At 34.3% G+C, this 22,219-nt stretch overlaps 3 protein-coding genes across 3 annotated transcripts; 2 read left to right on the forward strand and 1 right to left on the reverse strand.

The window, feature by feature from the left end:
* The first annotated feature begins 5,174 nt into the window (after positions 1–5,174).
* LOC143913920 (apyrase) lies at positions 5,175–14,566 on the forward strand. Its single transcript, XM_077433978.1, has 11 exons — positions 5,175–5,481; positions 9,727–9,949; positions 10,032–10,229; positions 11,348–11,478; positions 11,555–11,693; positions 11,775–11,901; positions 11,978–12,135; positions 12,208–12,298; positions 13,694–13,852; positions 14,096–14,262; positions 14,337–14,566. The coding sequence occupies exons 1-11, from the start codon at positions 5,369–5,371 to the stop codon at positions 14,460–14,462; spliced, it is 1,632 nt and encodes a 543-aa protein (XP_077290104.1). The 5' UTR covers positions 5,175–5,368; the 3' UTR covers positions 14,463–14,566.
* A 715-nt stretch (positions 14,567–15,281) lies between these two features.
* Positions 15,282–17,617, reverse strand: LOC143912894 (uncharacterized). Its single transcript, XM_077432342.1, has 2 exons — positions 17,143–17,617; positions 15,282–17,068 (listed from the first exon to the last, which is right to left on the reverse strand). Exons 1-2 carry the CDS (start codon positions 17,296–17,298, stop codon positions 15,590–15,592), a joined length of 1,635 nt encoding a protein of 544 aa, XP_077288468.1. The 5' UTR covers positions 17,299–17,617; the 3' UTR covers positions 15,282–15,589.
* A 1,154-nt stretch (positions 17,618–18,771) lies between these two features.
* On the forward strand, positions 18,772–21,942 carry LOC143913768 (uncharacterized). Its single transcript, XM_077433755.1, has 2 exons — positions 18,772–18,959; positions 20,103–21,942. The coding sequence occupies exons 1-2, from the start codon at positions 18,837–18,839 to the stop codon at positions 21,600–21,602; spliced, it is 1,623 nt and encodes a 540-aa protein (XP_077289881.1). The 5' UTR covers positions 18,772–18,836; the 3' UTR covers positions 21,603–21,942.
* The last annotated feature ends 277 nt before the right edge of the window (positions 21,943–22,219 follow it).

Genomic DNA, 22,219 nt, shown 5'->3' on the forward strand with positions numbered 1-22,219 from the left:
CAAAATTTGGCATTAATTATATAAACACACTGATAAATTAAAAATGGATAATTTTAAATTACTCCCCTGAAAAAATGGACACTTGTTTAGTAGTAAGGCTCGCGCTTAAAAACCCAATTATTACGCTTCGTTGTTGACATTTTGTTTCAACTATACAATCAACAGGTGTCTCAAGTATTCAAATCAGTATTTGCGTGCGTTCCCAAAGATTATAAAAAACTCCATGGAGCTTTGTAGATGGAACATTTTAGTCGTTGATCGCATGAAATATAATAGCATAGTAATGTCCAACAGTGCCGGTCTTACACCCTATGGCACCCTCGCACAATTTTTATTAACGCCCCTAGAAAAAATATTTAAAAAATGGATTACTATCCTCCTTTTTCCGGGCTTGAGACCGGCAGAAAAGAGGTTAAACAAAGTTTCCCAACCCACTGGTGGAGTTAAAAATAAATAAAATTATATTTCAGAAGTGAACTTTCCGAGCCATTTTTTCGACAAAATCTTTAATTAAAGCTGAAAAATCAAGATTTTCAGCGATTATTTTCTATCATTTTCAATAGATTGAGTTCCCAAACTGGAAAGTCTATTTTGTGACACCGTAGACTAGGGATATGTTTAAATTAATTTATGTTTCGAAAAACTACGTTCACCACTTGCTAAAATTCGCATAGCAACCCAAATGTTCGGATATAATTCTTGTAAATGATGTTTTATGAAATTTAATAAAATGGGTGGATTAATTTTACCTTTTATTTGAAAGATGGACTTTTTAACTAATACGTTCATATCAAAGATCATTACTAATGATACCAGATTTTGAATTCGTGGTGAGCTTAATTTGAAGATCGACATCATATTTGGTAAGTTCTTTTTTTCCGGTAGATTGTTTACAAAATACAAATAACGCCACGTCTTTGAATATTCGTTCAACTGCTCGACTCTTTCTTTCATTGACACAAATGTTAAGGATCAAAAAAGGATTAAAAAACTCGACCTCTAACTATTTCTCGGGACAAATTTATTTATTTATATATATATCTTAGCTATCAAGCTAATTTAAAAAAATACATCTTAATTACTTAACTCTAAAATTTATAATTAGCTTATATGTACTGTCCGTCACAGAGGTGTCTCTTCGCTCCTCAAATGATTAACTCGTTTTGTGTATTTTCGCCAAATTGCAGTTTCACTTTTTAATTATTTAAATACCGACTCTATTTGTAATTCCACTGCTAAATTGCTGATAGTTATTAAAATTATTGCCAAAAGTCACTAGAATCAAATGGAACATCTGGCAGCCGAAAAGTCCATCATACTAACGAGAACTCGGGTGACAAATATTCGCGATTTTCATGGCAAAAATTGTCTTTTGGGCGATCGCGATGTGCGTAATAATCCAATTACCATGGCACCCCTAGGCAGATTGGTTTCATCACCCCCTTCCCCTTAAATTTTTAAACAATAAATTTCATTTCAAATAAATTTCAATAAATAAATTTCAACGAGTTCTTGAAATTTTATGAAAGACAAAAACTTAAAATAGAATTAAAATTTTTTATTCAAAATAAGCACGTTTTATGTATAAAACAAAATAAAATACGGATAGCTATGAAAAAATTTGGTAACGAAGACATTGATGTATTAAGGTTATTTGCCATTTGGATTTTAATGTTAAAAATATTATAACATTGCGAACCTTATGTGACCTCGATGGTGCTCTTGATAGCCATATCTATTATTTTGCCGTCAATTTGCATTAGAGTACAGTTTGAGTACAAGTAGCTAATAACTATGCACCGTCAGCAGCCTTATCATTTATTCTACATAAAACGCAAAACATTTAAGTTGGCTGTTTTTCGGTATTATTAGTTTGCTTTTGATATTGAAACATTTAAACGACTTGGCTTATGGTTCAAAAAAAAATATTTTGTCGTAAAAAAGATCATTTGTAAGTATTTACTATTGAAATCAAGGAGGAACAATATATTTGTATCTTATCAGATTTCTCCGAATCAATGGTGAATTCAATGGTAGGGCCTCAGAGAAATATAATAATAATAGAAGGGCCCTTATGAATAAATAATTGTTGTCAATATTACATGGTACGTTTCTATAAATTCGCTACAACGCATGGAATACGATCGGATCAATTTACTTATAAAAATGTATCCCATGTTGTTTATTGTGTGTTTTTGAATGCATTGTGCAAATTTTACCGATGCTTAACCATCTTGCGAGTAATATAAACAAACAGAGAAGTTTTTATCGGACATACGTCGAGCACCAAGCATCAAATACGACTGATGCTACAATTATTTAGGATTGTCTGTGGACAATCGTCACTTGACAACAATATGACGCCTAAAGCCACTTCTATTAATAAAACATTTCTCTGGAGGGCCCTCTTTAAAATTAAAGAACAAATAAAAAAAATTGTTTTTATTATCAAATTGAGTAAATGTTGGTATGTTTTAAAAAATTTCATATCACAAATAACACTCAAAAATAAAAAAAAATACATTTAAATTAAATTAATTCAATTCTATTAGGTCTTACAAATATAAATTTTTATTTAATTATTTTCTTTACTGTCTGAAAATAATATAAAAGGGAGATGTAAACCCCCCCCCCCCTTCTCATGTGTTCACCACTGATAAACTCCATGAAATGTTAATACTCATACTACAAGAGTTAGTCGGAACAAAAATAAAAGGTTGGGAGTCACCGGTGGATAGAGTCAATTTAAATTCTTGCACAAATCAACCCTCATTTTATGGAACGAGCTCACGGAATACAAGGACACTACAACTGATGAACAAATAAATAATACATATACATATATGTATATACACACAAATGTATCTACGCATGCATGTAAGTACATATTGTATGTTGATGGATGCCAATGCGTGCTAATGGTAATAGTTTGTTTTAAATCAAGTGTCTCAGACAGAAAAATAAGTGTGTCAAAATTTATTGCCATTGAAACACTTAGCAAAAATTTATTTATACATTGTCCCTTCCATTTATTCAAATGAATATATTTATTTAACTATCATGTAATTCACCTTCATGCGGATAGACACTATATTACATTATGAAAATATTGAATCTTTAGTAGGAATAATGGTCCTTTGTTAAACGCCTTTAACCTAAGTATGTATGTATGCAGAGAGCTCAATTTAACCACTCCACAGACATTAATCATTAATTATTATTAATTCATCTTAATTAACCACTCCACAGACATTAATCGAGAGCATATTTTGTTTTATTTTATTTTATTTTACATAGATGTATACCAGGAAGGCCTTACAGGTAGACCCCAATGCACCTTCCTAGACAATTAATTACAAACATTGCAGCATTTTTTTATTACATAAATCATAGTATTTTGAGAGGCTGAAGAACGCGAAATTAACAATTAATTAATTACGGATTTAGACTTGTGCATATTTTTTTTTAAATATTATACATAAATCAAATTCAGATATTTGTGACAATATTTGTGACAGGTAGGATGGTTTTTTTCCAATTTGAGGAACCGTTTCAACAATGAAAATCAGATAAATTGGCAAACTATGATAAGAAACGATCGACTTCACAAATATCCAAGTCTAACCAGCAGTATTAAAGATTAGCATGAGATCGTAATTTCTCGGTGCTAAAGATAAACGCATCCACCGAGCCATATTGCTGGCTGCTTTAAATATATATATTTAAAATAATATAACGAGGAGAAGCATGAAACCAAACTCTGATGTAGTGGATTGAGTGAAGATTGAATTTGGCAGGTCATTTAGCTAGAAGAATGGATGGAAAAAAGTGCTCAAATGGTACCCGAGAGATGAGTAGAAAAAAGTAAGGAAAATATATGGAGCTATTTAGTAGTTGATTGTATGAGCGCATGTTGGAGAGGCCTTCGTCCAGCAGTGGACAGCGTACAATAATGCTATCAAAAGTTATTTTTAATTTTTCCAGTGGCGTAGCTACCGCGCCCGCAGACCCCGCAATGCGGCCGCCGAGACCTGGGGGTCGCCACAGAGCGCGCCTTTTTCACAGATTTTTTAATTTGTTCCGTAATTTTTTTGAAATAACTTTTTTAAAAACTTCTCTTATTTTTCAACCTATTTGTACTATATGTATGTACATACATTATTATACATATTTTGAAAATTCACCATCAGTTACTTTAAACAGATTGTGCACTACTTGTTAGTCGTCCAAACTATTAATGCACTTCGATATATAGGTACATATACCGATACGTAAAAAAGGTATAAATTATTAATTTGGAAAGCTATTTTTCTGTAAGTAAATAATATGAATATATGGGGGGGGGGGGGGCGCCTTAACATATTTTGCGGGGGGGCACCAGGAATTCACGCTACGCCACTGAATTTTTCACTATATATGTATATTGGACGGATGAATGCTGTTTTTAAATCAAAAATGCCACTCTGCCTGAAGCAAAATATATTTGATCAATGTGTTTTGCCAGTGATGACGTATGGATGTGAAACTTGGACACTGAACGCCAAGATGCTATATAAAATCCAATGCACTAAAAGAAGTATGGAACGCTGTATGCTTGGCATAACGAGGAAAGACATAAAGCGGAACGCGTGGGTGAGAAGTATGACAAGGGTAGTGGACATAGTGAATAGAGTGAAGAGATTGAAATGGCAATGGGCGGGTCACGTAGCTAGGAGGATGGACGAAAGGTGTTCAAAAGAAGTACTTGAATGGTACCTGAGAGAATGCAAAAGGGTAAAAGGAAGACCGCAAGGAAGATGGGTGAACGAAATTAGGAAAATGTGCGGGGTGAGATGGATGAGTGTTGCGCAAAACAGAGACGAGTGGAAGCGTATTGGCGAGGCCTTCATCCAGCAGTGGATGGCGAATGGCTGTAAATGATGATGATGATATATGTACTACATACATATAGCGTATTTGGTAGGTGAAAGTAAACAACATATGTTTAACAACCAGCTGAAAAGAGGTTTCACAAAAATCGTTTAATATTGATTTTTAATTCTTTGGTGAGGGCGCATGTCCCAAAAGGTCACAACTATGTCAACATTCAGACATCGAAAATATCAAGCAGCCCCAAGCAATATTCAAGCCAATCGTACTGTTATCAAATGAGTGATAAATCAGTAGTTATGCCTACGTATATAGTACGTACGTAGGCGATGTATGAAATTATCTTTGGCTATCAAACTAATGAGAATCTCCGTTTTTGTCGTAGCACTTGTAAAACGCGTGTCAAATTGTCACTGTCTAGCATTTCGCCTTGGTGCAAGAACTCGCGATTACCAAACAGTCGTTGACCATCGTTGGCGGTAGACGTGCCAATGTTACAATGGCAAACCATTTTTATCTTCTCATATTTCTGCTGTCCTGGTCCAGTGCTCGTGTCATAAAAGAAGACCCATTCAATTTGGCCATTGTACACTTCAATGACTTTCACGCCAGGTGAGTTACACGGTCACAACCTTAACTTCATTGTGTTCAAATTTGAAGACACAAAAAACATTCACCTGATTTATATTAACTCGTATCTTAGCTTATTCGAAAATATGGTTAATTTTCGACAACAGCGCCACAATTCAAAATTTAGCAAAAGGATGTTATGGGGAAGCTACAACTATTCATAAAGCTATTAACATATGTGTGTAATTTTAATTTAAAATTTGTTCATATGTACTTTTAACTAAAAAAAAAATGAGAAAAAGAAACCTGCGAGTTGGATTTCTTTGTTCATAAATTCATTATCTTTCAAAAATTGTGTCTTTTAAAATGTGATTGATTTATATTTGTAATACTGTTGACGCAAAATGAACACTGTATATATAAATTTTGCATTAATGTTCCATAACTGTTGCAAAACGACATTAAAATAATTATTAATCATCGAGGTATGTACTTAAATATTGACGTGATAAGATAATGCAACTGCTTAATGGTAGTTATTCGTGAAAATTGATATACATATGTATGTATGTACATGTGCTTATTTATAAACAAAACATTTATAAATAAATAGAGGTACATATGTAGTGGCTTAGGTCAAATAATAAACATATAATGGATTATGTCTTATCTAATAATGGAAGTAGATATGAATTGGCAAAAGTATGCACCAATGAAAACGCATGAATCTAAAACAGGTACTGACAGTCTTTTAGTTTTAATGATCGGGCTGTAATTGAAAGAATAGGGAATGCAACTTTTTTATTTAAAATTATAGAAATACAAAAATATTTTGAGTACGAAATTTTAAACAAACATTTTTTTTTAAAAACGAAATCTAATCATTACATAAAAAATTATTACAATCTGATTCGGTTAGCGGTTTGGGAGAGAATTGAATTGAAATACTTAAAAATGACCGCATACACGAAAACCATATGAAACGTATAGGAGGTTAGTAAAAAAAAGAGTATAAGGGGAGGTAAATACTAGTACGAGCTTTTAGCTCGCAATTTTACCGATTTAAAATTCAGCACACTTCCAATTAACCCTTTTAAACAAAAACAAAAAACAGTATGGCCAGAATGCTATCCCAATAAACATGTTTCAATAGAAAATACTCAATATAAAATAGTATTAACAGTGGGAAAAAAATCCCAAGTGAAAACACGTACTTTTGACTTTTGATTTGTACTGGTCGACTACTTAAAAAGATTTGAAAGCTGAAAAGTACTACAAATGAAAGATAAAATACACGACTATTATACGTATAGATTCCAATATACATTTTGAACAGAAAATTGACAGATTTTGAGACATCGACCGATCAACACCAAGATATAGAAAATTCGCGCGATTTAAAAAACATACATATCTCCGAATCTCTAGCCAATCAACATTTTGTTATATCAGATTCGTGTTTACTGGGCATAGATCTATAAGAAAAATCATATCTCGTCTCTGAACCATTTTTCGTTTCGAACAATGTTATTAGAGTTATCATAATACAGTACTCGTTACCTTTATTCGTAAAACCTAGCAAATATTAACGCATTATTGAATTCTGAAGCATTCGTTTAGCATCAGAGCTGTCAAAACTCAACTGTTATATTACAACTGGCGCACATTGTTGAAAGTGTATTTGCGCTTGCAGAGATATAATTTCCTGGTTGAATTGTATCCGAATATGAATGACCTTAAACACCAGTTAGAATATATTACAACTGAAAATACATTTCAGTAACATATACACTGACTTACTTGTCAATCTTATTAGATAATATTTTAATAGATTTTACAATAACACACTCGTATTAATCTAAAAATTACTACGTATTATAATATTATCAGAAAAGATTATCTCATAAATTTAAAACCACACTCCAGAGTACACACACACACTAGTTATATAAATAAAATCACACTCCAGAGTGCATACACACATTACTTATATAAATATGGAAAAGTATTAACATTTACATTTACGTATACCTATACAAAGTTGGAATGCTGACACAATACTTTTTCTGTTGCGTTATTTACAAGTTGTGGTGTCACAATAACGAGCAATTATTTATAAATTTTGGCTTGAGAATGTTTTGACAATTGCAAAATAATCAGCAAACTACATAATTACACTACCGGCTTTCAAAAAAAAAAGGTTAAGAAAATTAAATGCGCGTGAAGCGAAGGCGATTCTTCGTACTGTCGCGACAAATTCACGCTCACGCACTGTGCACTAACATAAAGCAATCTAAATCTTTCAAATAAGAATTATATCATTTTATTTCAAGCCATTTTGAACTTATTAAATATAAAATAGACTACTAATCAAAACCATTAGCAATAATTGCCAATACCAAACTTGTTCTTGAACAAAAACAAATAAATTAGCTGATTATAAATACACTCATACATAACTTGCAAAGAATCGAAAGCGGTCACGAAAAGGTGCTCACCTCCAAAAAATCGATATTTTGTTGAATACTGATTAAGGCTTCCAATCCCGGAATACCGGGCACCGGGATACCGGTGTTTTCTGGTACCGTGAATCCCGGTGCTGAAACTAGTCTGAATATCGGGATTACGGTGCTGGCAGAAATTTCTTTAAAAATATTATTTTTACAAAAATAATATGGAAAAAAACATAAAACAACATTATATAATGAACAATGGTGGGATGAGCAATGAAAGTCATAGTCCATTTGTTTGCCACCCGTTTCGACGCCGGGTTGCCGTTTCCACGAAATGGTATGAACGGCCTGTATTGTGTCGCAGATATTATGCTCAACCGCAATGATATTTGAAGCATATTTTAACTGATTTGAACTCAGAATCGACCACGTGTGTGTGAAATGTGTGTGTGTCTGTGTTTCTGTGTGAGTGTCTGTATGTTTATTGTGAGTCAGTGTATTTTGAAAATTTCTTACATGTAATAGAAATTATTAATATTATACCCCAATATTTTTTCCTAAATCTAAAGTAGTACTTTTAATTTAGAGAATCAAGGTTTTTCGTGTGTTTCTAAGAAATTATTTAATTTATTGAACTGAAATTTTACCAAGTTATGTATAAAAGTTGACAAACATCCGTCAAACATGTAGAATGTAGCCAAACTCTCAAAAATAGTACATCAATATGGGAGTATTTTTTGCGTGAAACATCGGGAGAGTTTGCAAAATGCAATTGAACGTTTTTGAAATATGAAAACATGCAATTGAACTTTTTTTTGTTATACATTTGAAATCCCGGTGCTAGCACCGGGATCCCGGGATCGGAAATTTCCAGCACCGCAATCCCGGTGCTGAAGAAACAAATGTTTTCTAATATATTTATTGTACATTAATATTGAAATCAATGTATTTATGATATATTAAAGTGATTCAAACTTAAGTATAATTATATATATTGAAATTATCACCATTCTTGTAAATTAGTGATTTTGGGAAAAAAATTCATAGTTCAATGAAACATTTTTTTCTGCCAAACTAATTCATTTATCTAAAAAAATTAACTTAAATTATATTAAAAATTACAATAGCTATACAAAATACACAATTTAATATTTAGTTGGGCCTCCTTTATTTTTTAAGACTGCCTTTATTCTTCTAGGCATCGATTCTATCAGATTTTTTAGGTAATCGTCCGATATTTCGTTATACCACACATTTTCCAGACTTGAATGCAATTCTCGTTTGCTACTGGGCTTCTTATCATTGATTTTAGAACCCATTATGGCACAGAGATTCTCGATAGGGTTCAAGCGCCTGAATGCGGTAGAGCTTTGAGTCATCATTTACTTTTCCAACCTATTCCTGCGAAAACGTCTGCTTTCAATAACTCGTCTCTTGTAAACGCTATCCGGTTCCTTAATGTGATTGATGGGCATTTGGACCTGTTCAATTGTTGATGAGCTGGTTAGTTTCTTGAGACTCAACACGAGACTATTTGAATGAGATGAATGATTGAAATTTTTATTGTTTTTTTCTTTCTTTTGTTTTGTAAAACTGGTGTAACGCTTTGGGGCAACCTGTCAGGTCACACTGATCATTTTATTGTTATTATTATTATGAATAAATATATCCAAAGATAATAACCATACAATTCCAAATAAATATATATTATATTGATTCGCCATGTGTTTTCCAAATTGACAGATCTACATAAGATCTAAATTGTTTTAGCTGTTAGTGTTATCAACAGATCTAATCACATAACTGAAAAGGCCAATTGATTCATGTTTCACAGATTCGAGGAGACCAGTCCCACTTCTACGAAATGTATACCGGGAGAAACAAATTGTATAGGTGGGTTTCCAAGACTTTACACGATGATAAATCAGCTGAAGACTCAAAACCCCGATGCAGTGGTTTTGAACGCCGGTGACAGTTTCCAAGGTACACTCTGGTACAACATTCTCAGGTGGAATGTCACGCAACACTTTATGAACTTACTACCATTGGACGCCCACGTAAAACACCTTTAACGCTTTATCTTTGTAAATTTGACTTTTGTTATGCTAATCGAGTATTACAGACACGCTCTGATTTTAGACAATAGGTAATCACGAGTTCGACCACGGCATCGGTGGCATTGTACCGTATTTGACGTCTTTGAAAGTACCGACTGTTGTCAGCAACATAGACGATTATCTCGAACCGGATATTCGAGGATTATACAACAAGAGTATGGTGATTGAAAGAAACGGAAGAAAAATCGGAATCATAGGTGTCATAGCTCAAAACACCGACGTAAGTGTTCAAAACTTAAAATCAATGTCCCACAAGTACAAAGCAAATAAGAAAAATAAGGTTGACCTCTAAGCCCTGAGCTTTGAATACGAATATTGACATGGTTAAAGCTAACGGTAATTTTTAAAAAGAAAGCCCACTAGGCAATTAGGTACACGTTCTTAATTTTTTTTAAACTAGGCCTGTTTGGTTTTATTTGACGCGCAAGATACATTGACAACTAACTAGTCAATCATAATTATTGCGGTAAATCTTACAACGAATCAAGTAGGATTTATTAACTATTAATATGAATAAAATATATATAATATGAATAATTTTCTTTTGATGCGTTTGTACGTGCATGTACATACATATGTATGTATATAGCATCTATGTATATATTTTTGTAAATACTAGTGTTGTGCCTTTAGGTGGTTTCGGAAACAAATTGATACATGATTTCAAATACAGTTACAATAATAATAAATAATCGGAATTGGAACTTAAGCAGAAATCGAGAATCGGAACTGAAACAGGGATCGAGATTCGGAACTGAAACAGGTATCGGGAATCGGAACTGAAACGGGGATCGGGAATCGGAATTGAAGCAGGAATCGAAAATCTAAGTTAAAAGTTTGCGCATAAATTAAGTCGCAATAGCAAAATGCATCCATTGGTCAAGATGTATCGTCGTTGCTCTAATTGGTCAAAGGTTTTGGTCCACGTGGACCACTTCACTGTGATTGGCTGTGCGCCTTGTTCGCGTGTATTTATTTTATTAAATATCTCTAGGCAAAACATATACATAATATATATATATATATATATATATATATATATATATATATATATATATATATATATATATATATATATATATATATATATATATATATATATATATACTACGTAGTTGTAGAAAAATTGCCAAGAGCCAGGGGGGAAGTCGGATTATTTTATTTTAAACATTTTCATTTAATAGTAATATTTTAATCATTATTAGGTAAAATCAAGTGGTATCCAATCTTAAACATTTTATAATAAATCTTGCTCATTTGTATGCCCACATTCAAGGGTTTGAATGTGCTTGAATACGAACCTTTTACTTATTATATTACGTACTCTTTAATTCACAGGAGCTGTCCAAAACAGGAAATTTAAAATTTACCAATGAAGCGGATGCTGTCCGATCTGAAGCCGAAAAACTTACTAATCAAGGAGTTAATATTATAATTGTCCTTTCCCATTGTGGTTTAGATGTAGATAGGTGTGCAGATAGCATTTTACACTAATATAATTTATATAAGGACGCATCATAACTAGTTATTAAATTAAATTTTCAGAATAATTGCACAAAATGCAGGACCTAATATAGACATTATTGTGGGAGGACATTCACACACCTTATTATACACTGGCACACCCCCGAATGGGGTAGCCGCTGATGTATATCCTGTTGTAATACAAAATCAAGCAAATACGGTAAAGATGAATTTTATTTTGAAAAATAATTATATATATGTATACGTATTTTTATATGATCCAAATTGAAATAAACTGTAGGTATTGATAGTCCAAGCGTCCGCTTTCACAAAATATCTCGGTAACATAACGTTATCGTTCGACTCGCAAGGGAAATTATTGAAATGGAACGGAAGTCCTATTTATCTTGAAAATTCTATTAAACAAGGTACGTACAATATTAAAACATGTCGAGGTTGCAATGACCATTTGTAATATTTAATACATTATTGAATAATTTGCAGATGAACATATACTTGAAATTATGAAACCATTTCAAGAAATAGTAGATTCTGTTGGGAAAAAAAAGATCGGTTCCAGTAATGTATTATTAGATAAATCTAAATGCTCTTATGCCGAATGTAACCTAGGAAATTTCGTCGTCGACACTTATGTAGAACATGTATGTGCTTAAATTATATTTTTATTTAAAATTTGAATTAATTGTAATAGAAAAAAAAATCAACACTGATAGATGGCTGATGCTGCAGAAGATGGCTATTGGACCTATGCTGCAGTCGGTATCATAAATCAAGGTGGCATAAGAACTAGTATAAACAATGGAAGTAAGTAAATACGATCAATTGGAATCGAATATATATTTTTATTATTAAATTAATCTATGAAACTCTTCCAATGTTAGTTTGGATTTTTATAGTAAGAATGTCAGCATTTGAAGTATAAACTTTGACGTTGTTTTTGGTAGGATTTGTTTCACAAGTTAATATTATTGAAATATATTGGGATTACTAGAAAGGTCAATTAACCAATGAGGTTCAAGGTCAAGATATCAAGTCCTGATGAAGAAAATTCATCCCTTTTTTATTATTCATAAGGAATTTTCATAGACGTTTTGGTCTAAACTAATACATACTGGTCCTTGGTTATTGTCTATTAAAAACATTTTTCCTGTTGTTAATTTTTAAAAGCAGTATAGCTTGGTGGTTGCGTTAATACTACCCACCGAGAGGTGCCCGGGTTCAAGCTCTGGGTTGACCCCGATTAGAAATAATTATTCGGAAGTATTTCTGCAGTGCTGCTAGTCAGACTTAGATATTTGTAACTCCAAGTCGATCTTTTCCTATCGGAGTTGGCCAATTTATGCGATTTTATTATTGAAACGGTTCCTCGACAAATTGGAAAAACCATCCTATCCAGTGGCGTGCGGTAAAATTCCCACTCTTTTTGTCGTACAGCCTTACTTAATGTGCGCGAGCAGGATACAGGAGGAACAGGTTGTTCCTTTTGTATCCTGCCCGTGCACATTAAATAAGGCTTTACGACAAAAAGAAAGAGAGAATTTCACCGCACGCCACTGATCCTATCCAATATGTCACCACTACTTATTTATTTAAGAATACTTGGGAAAGGCGGCAACGCTGATGGACCCCAGGGGCTTGATAATCATACAGTAGTACAAAAATGCAAAAATGCGTGCGTGTCGAGTGTGTATGAATGTAGTCAACATGCTCTGTCTCTCTTTCTCGACTTGGTATTGTATATCGTGGAAAGAGACGCGGCATATCACTTCGTTCACATGATCGGCCGACAAAAAGATTTTTTTTCAAAAAAATTTTAAATTATTAATTCCGTTGATCTGAATTGCGATATTTTACCGAGTGCAGAATTGTGCACACAGGCCACTAATATTAAATAAGATAATGAAAAAAAAATCAACAAATTATTTGAATATGATTTCAAATTTATCATCTACATATGTATAAATAAGTTTAATACCAGAAGTATCGCTCAGGGGCAACCCGTAATGGCAAGTGAAAGTATAATTTTTTTATAAAAAAAGTAATGTTTGTATGACCTATGTACTATTCACTGTATTTGTAAGCATGTATGTACATGTATAGTTTGGAATGATTGAATTATTCTAGATGTTTGAGAATGACTATAAGTTCGGCATATCTACAAGTTTTTACCAAATTAATTTATGAAACCATAACTTTCAGCTATCACTTACGAAGACTTGATAATTTCACAACCGTTTGCAAACACCATCAACACGTTTGATCTGAAGGGGAAATATATTTTACAAATGTTAGAATTTTCAGTGAACAGTACATCACCAGGAAAACCGTTTTCTAGCAATGTCATGCTACAAGTTTCAGGTATAGTAAACTGTGGTAAACGGATTATTCCGCAAAAAGCGAACTCGCGCAAGTCACTAAAATATCGATCACGGAACATCTGACACTCGAGTTCTCGTTAGTACAATATTTCGCGTGGATGACTTTCGATTGATGGAGTTTTTAGTTGCCAGAAGTTTTTGCGGAATAATCACCGAACCTTGGTAAACTATAGATATATTTATCAATATCTGATATACCTTTATTAATAATTAAAATTTGCAGGATTGCGCGTTGTTTACAATGTCAGCAAGCCGGTAGGCCAACGAGTTGACCAAGTATTGATTCGTTGTGCAAAATGTCTAGTACCTAGTTACTCTCCTCTCGAAATGGAGAGTGATTACACGATGGTAGCCACGTCGTTTTTAGTCGACGGGGGTGATGGATTTACGGTTAGTGTTGCTATATGCATTTTCACATTGTGTGTTAATTTTTTATGGTGAAAACATTATTTGCAAATTTTCAGGCAATATCGGAAAATAAAATGAATGTCAAAATATGGGACATAGATACCGATGTGCTAGAAAGTTATATCACCAAACATAGTCCGTTGACCAATGGCGAAGACAACCGCATCACCGTGGTGACGTGATTATATTATTATTATACAAACATGTAATATTATTCAGTGATATGAATTATTTTGTATTTATTATATTTTTGAGAGCAAAATAAATGAAATATTTTCTTCTATTTAAATAGTAATATATATACCTATGTATATAGTATCATATTATATCGAATATATATGTGAAGTGGTCAAGAAGAAGTGGGGAAGCGTAGTAGCGGGGAAGTGAGGGAGGGGGGGGTGGAGCGTCATGTAACGACAGGCCGAGCGACGGGTGACACATACACACACACACACATTCATTCATCATTTCGAGCCGCGAACGATAAATTACCTTACACTATATTTATATATAATATACTTGTGGTTTTACCCGGCTTCGCTCGGTATTTATTCATCTGTTTTTTATTAAATTTACTTGAATCGAAAAAAAAATTTAGCATCATCCAATTTGAAATTACACACACAATGAATGGTTTTTTATATACATATAAGTGAACCGGAACTGAAAAAATAGTCCTGATCCGGAATTAAAAATAAATCGGGATCCGGAACTGAAAAAAGGAATCGGGTTCCGGAACTGAAAAAACAATCCAGAACCGGAATTGAAAAAGAAATCCGGAACCGGAACTGAAAAAGGAATCGGAATCCGAAACTGGAAAAGAAATCGGGTTCCGGAACTGAAAAAACAATCCAGAACCGGAATTGAAAAATAAATTCGGAACCGGAACTGAAAAAGGAATCGGAATCCGAAACTGAAAAAGAAATCGGGATCCAGAACTGAAAAAGGAATCTGGATACGGAACTGAAACATGAATCGGAATCGAAATCTGAACAGAAAATAATCGTCATCAATATCCATATATTCGCCATAGAACATTATATTGTATCGATAACACGTCACAGATTCTACCACCCAAACCTTACATAGTTACATACATTAAACCTTAAAAAGTCTCTTTTGAAATTATATATTAGATAACTTTATTTAAATTCGTATAACAATTCCATTCCGAAGTTACCCGTTGAAATCAATGGGCACAACACTAGTAAGTTATATTGCTCATTTAGAAGAAATGCAATAGTCAAAGTTATGGTTTAGTTTTATTTACATATGCACAAACATATAGGTGTATAACAAGAGATTCAATTTACACTATGACTTCAAATCCTGGCTCTGGCACGTTTTGTTTCGCATCCAAGGTAATGTTCATACTTGCAGCTAACGCTTGAGATATGGCTTTAGACAGTGGTCGTTTTTCTCCGGTGTGCACACGCATGTGGCCTTTAAGAGTTCGGCTGAGATGAAATTTTTTATGACAAACCGGACACTCGTGTTGCCTGTCTCTATGCTTAGTCTGAATATGTTCACTGCGACGAGAGCTCGACAGAAAACACTCCCCACAATCGGGACACGGATACGGCCGCTCACCCGTATGAATCCTCATATGTTTCTTTAGCGACTGCTTATTCACGAATCGATTACTGCACACCGAACACTTCTCCGGTTTTTCTCCAGTGTGGGCCCGACGATGATCGTTCAATCCCGGCAAGGAAAGAAACGACTTTCCGCAGAGCTCGCATGTGAACGGTCGTTCGTGCGTATGCTCTCGCCTGATGTGGACTTCCAGAGCAACCTTAGCGTTGAACCTCTGACTGCAATCCTCGTAGGAGCATTGAAACATACGAGGCGGAGGCTCGGCAGTGTGTGTCCTGAGATGCGCTCTCAAGTAGGTGCGTCTAGTATATCTCTTTCCGCACGTTTCACAAGCGTGAGCTCGTTCTCCAGTGTGGGTATTCATGTGCATTTTCAGCGTAGACTTGGCCGTGAACTTTTTATCACATATTGGACACTTGTGATTGTATCTGTTGCTGGAATGGGCGCATCTCACATGCTCTCTAAGTAGGTGAGGACTGAAATATCTCTTGTCGCATAAGTCGCACGCGTGTGGTTTTATCCCACGGTGGTATTTCAGATGCTGGCGGAGACCACTGGCCATGTGAAATCGATCTCCGCATATCGGACAAAGGTGAGCTTTGTATTCAGCGTGCTTAGCCAAGTGCAGTTGTAAGGTTGACAGACGTGAAAATGATTTTCCACAGTAGTGGCAATTGCGACTGCGGTTCGTGTGGTGTGTTTTGATATGTTCGTCGAGAGTCGTCTTCTGTGTGAACGATTCGGAACAAATTTCGCACTTGAAAACGTTGACGGAGGCTTCGAGTACGTCGTCGTGTGTACTGGATTCCATATCGATGAAGTTTTCCAACTCGGATAAATTTTTAACGAATTTATTAGGCGACAAGTGGAATAAGTTTAAGTCGGTCGATGCATTGTATGGAATCAATACGTCGACTTTCACTTCTTTGAAGTTTTCGGACAAAAGTTTATCTTTCACTTTGTTATTTATGTTTGTTACGCTCTTGAGCTTGGCTTCTGTTTCTAGACCGGGTTTGACTATCGGCAACGTGTGTGTGGGTATTAAATTGTCTTGCAAATTTTGCTGGGAAAGATCGACCTTTCGCAACATGGCGTCGGATCTTTCGCATAGCATTTTAAAATTGTATGCAACGTTTGCCATTTCTAAGCACATTTGGCATATTTCTTCAGGTAGGCCATCTCCAGACTGAATCTAAAGATTATATTTTTTTATTGAAAAAAAAATTTTTTTTACTACATATATTAAAAAAAAAGATAAATTCTAACCTGTATATAAGAAACTGATGTCAACATATCACAAATTGATAATTTTTTTTCCAAGCTGATTTGCAATTGACCAGACAAATCTAAAAGAGGTTCCTCTACCGACAGACAAGTTCTGCACATTTTATTTACTTGAAAATGACCAATTTTCATTTCCATACTGATATATCACTAAAAACAATTTACTTTGCTGTACACAATTCATTTGACAGTTCATTGACAGTTCTATTTTTTTATTCAAATTTTAAACCATAACAGCTCATTTTAAGGCCACATATCATTAGCCACACGGTTCGGTGATTACTAGTCAAATGTGAACAGAACAACCGGTCGCTCTAGATCGGTCACACGTGATCACCCGTCACACTAAAACCGGTCACGAGAAAATTGGTCACACCCTAAAATCGGTCACGAGAAAACGATCACGTGTGACTGATCTAGAGCGACCGGTTGTCCTGTGACTAGTTCACATATGACTAGTAGTCCGTTTACCAGCCACACATCGTATTAAATCGAAAATTATAGTAATTATGAAAAATAAAAAATAAACTTATTAGTTAATAGTGAATAAGAGCACCATTAAGGGCAAAATAGGCTCTTAGTAATACCAAATGGATTTTTTTATTAAATGGACTTTAATAATATAATTGGCGTGCACATTAAAACTTAATTTACAATCCAAATAAATGCCTAAATACTTAATATTATCTACTAATAATGTATGGTGTATATCCGGAGTAATTTTTCGAAATAAGTGATTTCGAAAGAAATCGTTTGCCAAATATTGAAATAAAAAATGTTAGTGTTTTGTTTGTGTTCCAGCTGAGACACAATTTTTCGTGAAATAATTCGAATGCATTTAATCTGCTATCTTCAACAATACATAGTATCTGCGAACGAATAGCCATGAGTGAGCTGTCGGTGAGCAGAAAGTCTGAAGTCTGTGAAGGACTCTATCTTTGGACCGAATGTCACGAGGAAGGAACTGAGCGCTCGTTCAATTGACAGTGCTCAATCGACTCGATGGAGATGGAGCTGGAGCCGGCATTGAAGATGCAGTGCAGACTTTGCTCGTCTCCGTCCGCGAAGAAGCTCGCCAACTTCTGGCAAGACGCATGATGACTACCTGCTGTCAGCTGCAGGTCGTCATCTTTCATTTTTACATACCTCCTTTACGTTTCACATGGTTTTTTTTATATCTGTTTACATTTCAAGTGTGCTTAGGTGGCGTTCGATTGAATAACAAGTGTGCATGTATTATTTTTTATTTTTTTATATAGATATATACCAGGAAGGCTTGACAGGAAGACCTCAATGCGAGAGAGAGTGTGCACGCACTGTACTTTCTTTTGTGTGTGCATGCACCAACAGGGTGATCGGCTTAGAGCGTCAGGGCGTATCTATGTATCTATGCATTTAACAAAAAAATAAAATAAAAAAGTTGGTATGTCGTCTCTGACTTACGCAGCTATCTTGTCGTATCTGACTTACGCTTATCTTGTTGGTTCTTGCCAAATGTTCCGTGATCGAGATTTTAGTGACTTGCGCGAGATCGCTTTTTGCGGAATAATCCGTTTACCATCTTGTTAGCCGTATTGAGCAATAGCTGTAAAATGTGTGTTCTTTAGACCAAACTTCACGACTTGATCAATTGTTCTGCAAACAGTCGTCACTTATCTTTCCGCGCGGTCGACTTAATGGAGTTTCCAATGCAGTGCAGACTTTGCTTGTCTTCTGGTTCAGTCAAGACCTTCGTCTCCATCCATGGAAACCCTCGTTCACATTTGGCGCAACGCATTTCGTCCTGCTGTCAACTGCAGGTTGTTTACCTCGGGTTGTCAGATTTCATGCAAGTCAAACCGGGATACCCCCCCCCTCAAATCAGATATATTTTCAATCGAAGTGGTAATATTTAGAATTTCTATAATTGATTAGTGAAAACTCTAATAAAGTTTTTAAAGCTTCAAATAGCTTTAACCCTTTGCCCGCAGCAATAAATATAGCGAACAAGCCCTGTACGCGGCACCTTTTTCGCGAATTTGGCGATCGAGTTTTCGACCTTAAATACAGATTTTAATGTTTACTCAAGTAACCAGATATGTTAATTAACACATAAAGTATTATTTTAAACAATAAAATAGATAATATATCTCGTAGTGTAAGCTTAATTGTCAAATAATCATTCTTCATACAATTGAGACGTATCGTCGCCATTGTTCGACAGACGTGACGTCACATAAACGAGGCTTCAGTATGGTTCCACAAAAAACTAATTTTGACTGGTATATATTCATTTTAAGCAAATTGAATAGATGGCATTCAACTCTCAGTAATATATTCAATCAATTTTGAACCTTAAAACAGTTGAAATAGGCGCATATAAGGCTCAAAATCCCGTGCAAAGTTCAGAAATTTTATGGAAGACAGCCGCGCTACAGACTTGTCGTCCAAAGCTTCCAATGAAGCTTGAAGAATGTTTATTTGACAATTAAGCCTAAACTACGAGATATATTGTGTATTTTATTGTTTAAAATAATACTTTATGTGTTAATTAACATATCTGGTTATTTGAGTAAATATTAAAATCTGTATTTAAGGTCGAAAACTCGATTGCCAAATTCGCGAAAAAGGTGCCGCGTACAGGGCTTGTTCGCTATATTTATTGCCGCGGGCAAAGGGTTAAAGTAACTGCAATGGAAAATTTCTAAATAGCCATGAAACGAATACGTGTAGGTTGCTGTTAATATTGTAACACTTCCCCTCTAATATAATATTGTGTTTTAAAATATTGCCTCCAGATAATGGGAATGGGATTGTAATATTTTCAAGGCAGTGCTTAATTTCCTGGTGTCGTTCACCTCAACTGTTGCGATTGTCTATACATACCTGTTTTTAAAACTGATACATATATAGGTAATATTGCCATCTGAATTCATTTTCATCAAAACCTTTCGCATTTTCAGGTCAAGAAAGACGACAGATTGCCAGATACGATATGTCTTACTTGTAACAACAATCTGGAATTGCTCATCAGCTTTCGAAAAGTTTGCCATCGAAGTGACGAAATTTCGAAATTAAAGTTAAACACGTGTTTAAATATCAAACCGGAAGAAGGTCTATTGGAAGACTCAATATGGGAAAATGAGTATCGTGATGCTCATTCGCCACTGAACGTTTACAATGCCGCAGATAAGAATGTGATACATGAACGGGAATTGAGTGCCTCAGAACAAACTGATTCTGAGCCAAGCATCCATTCAACGGGAAATATCAAACCAGAAGAAATTCTACTTGAAGATTTAATATGGGAAAACGAGTCTGATGCTAATACGCCAGCAAACGTAAACAACACTTCTGTAAATGATCAGATGGTGAAAAAATTATATAAATGTGACATTTGTTCCAAAGCTTTCACTAGAAAAAATAATTTTACGAAACACATTAAGACGCATACTGGGGTAAAATCACACAAATGTGACATTTGTTTTAAATTATTCCTTGAAAAATCTTACCTTGAAGCACACAAAATAACTCACACTGGGCTAAAACCAAACGAATGTGACATTTGTTTGAAGTCGTTTACTCGAATATCAAGCCTTATGGTGCACAAAAGAAGTCATACTGGGGAAAAACCATACCAATGTGATATTTGTTTAAAATCATTTGGACTAAAATACAGCCTTATTATACACAAAAGAATTCACACTGGGGAAAACCCATACCAATGTGATATTTGTTTAAAATCATTCGCTCAAAAAGCCCGATTTGAAGAACACAAATTAATTCACTCTGGGGTAAATCCAAACAAATGTGACATTTGTTTAAAATCGTTTACTACCAAATACGTCCTTACAAAACATAAAAAAACTCATACTGGGGAAAAACCATATCAATGTGACATTTGTGAAAAATCATTCACTGGTAAATTTTACCTTGTACAACACATAACTAATCATACTGGATTAAAACCATACCAATGTGATATTTGTTTAAAATCATTCGCTCAAAAAGCCCGATTTGAAGAACACAAATTAATTCACACTGGGGTAAACCCAAACAAATGTGACATTTGTTTAAAATCTTTTACTAACAAACATGTCCTTACAAAACATAAAAAAACTCATACCGGGGAAAAACCATACCAATGTGACATTTGTGAAAAATCATTCACTGGTAAATTTTACCTTGTACAACACATAAATAATCATACTGGATTAAAACCACACAAATGTGACATTTGTATAAAATCATACCCATTTAAAGGGCAACTTACGATACACAAAAAAATTCATACTGGGGAAAAACCATATCAATGTGACATTTGTTTTAAATTATTCATTAGAAAAGATAGTCTCGTTGAACACACTAAAAGTCATACTGGGATGAAACCATATAATTGTGACATTTGTTTAAAATCGTTTGCTAAAAAATCCAGCCTCACGACACACAAAACGACTCACTAGGGAAAAACCATACCAATGTGAAATTTTTTTAAAATCGTTTGCTCAAACATCTGGCCTCACGATACACAAAATAACTCAAACTGGGGAAAAACCATATCAATGTGACATTTGTGTAAAATCTTTTGCCTGAAAATCCCGTTTTACAATACACCAAAATACTCATACCGGGGAAGAATCATAGATTTCAAATATCTCTCATTAGACACATAATCTCATTCTATATTAAACAAAATGCAACTCTGTATATGAACAGAAATTATATTACTAATAAGTACTTGATGTATCATTTCAAAATCAATAACTGTACTGGCAATAATTTGAATAAAGTTGATTCACACCCAAAAGAGTGATTTTATTATCAATACTATTTTAAGTATGTAAGATATTTAACCTTCGAGTACCGATACAAAAAAATCACACTATGGTAATTGGATAATATGGATATGGGGTAACAAAGTAACCCCATATCCATATTAAAATGGAGTAAAAGCTAATGTAATAAATTCTAAGTCCGCTTTAAAGGTCAAGGAATTTGACCCTTAAAGCCCTCAACATGAAGCCACTACCCCCCCCCCCCCCCCAACGAATACAGTTTAAGAGACCCTTCCTCGGAGAAC

The sequence above is a fragment of the Arctopsyche grandis genome, chromosome 6 (genome assembly GCF_051622035.1).
Source record: "Arctopsyche grandis isolate Sample6627 chromosome 6, ASM5162203v2, whole genome shotgun sequence".
NCBI classification, from domain to species: Eukaryota; Metazoa; Arthropoda; class Insecta; order Trichoptera; family Hydropsychidae; genus Arctopsyche; species Arctopsyche grandis.

Coding starts and splice junctions, on each gene's coding strand:
- LOC143912894 (XM_077432342.1), bottom strand. CDS start 17,298: ATGGAAATGAAAATTGGTCATTTTCAAGTAAATAAAATGTGCAGAACT. Junction 17,069..17,142: donor CATCAGTTTCTTATATACAG/GTTAGAATTTAT, acceptor TATAATCTTTAG/ATTCAGTCTGGAGATGGCCT.
- LOC143913768 (XM_077433755.1), top strand. CDS start 18,837: ATGGAGTTTCCAATGCAGTGCAGACTTTGCTTGTCTTCTGGTTCAGTC. Junction 18,960..20,102: donor CGTCCTGCTGTCAACTGCAG/GTTGTTTACCTC, acceptor TCGCATTTTCAG/GTCAAGAAAGACGACAGATT.
- LOC143913920 (XM_077433978.1), top strand. CDS start 5,369: ATGGCAAACCATTTTTATCTTCTCATATTTCTGCTGTCCTGGTCCAGT. Junction 11,479..11,554: donor TGTGGTTTAGATGTAGATAG/GTGTGCAGATAG, acceptor TTAAATTTTCAG/AATAATTGCACAAAATGCAG. Junction 11,902..11,977: donor TGAAAATTCTATTAAACAAG/GTACGTACAATA, acceptor AATAATTTGCAG/ATGAACATATACTTGAAATT.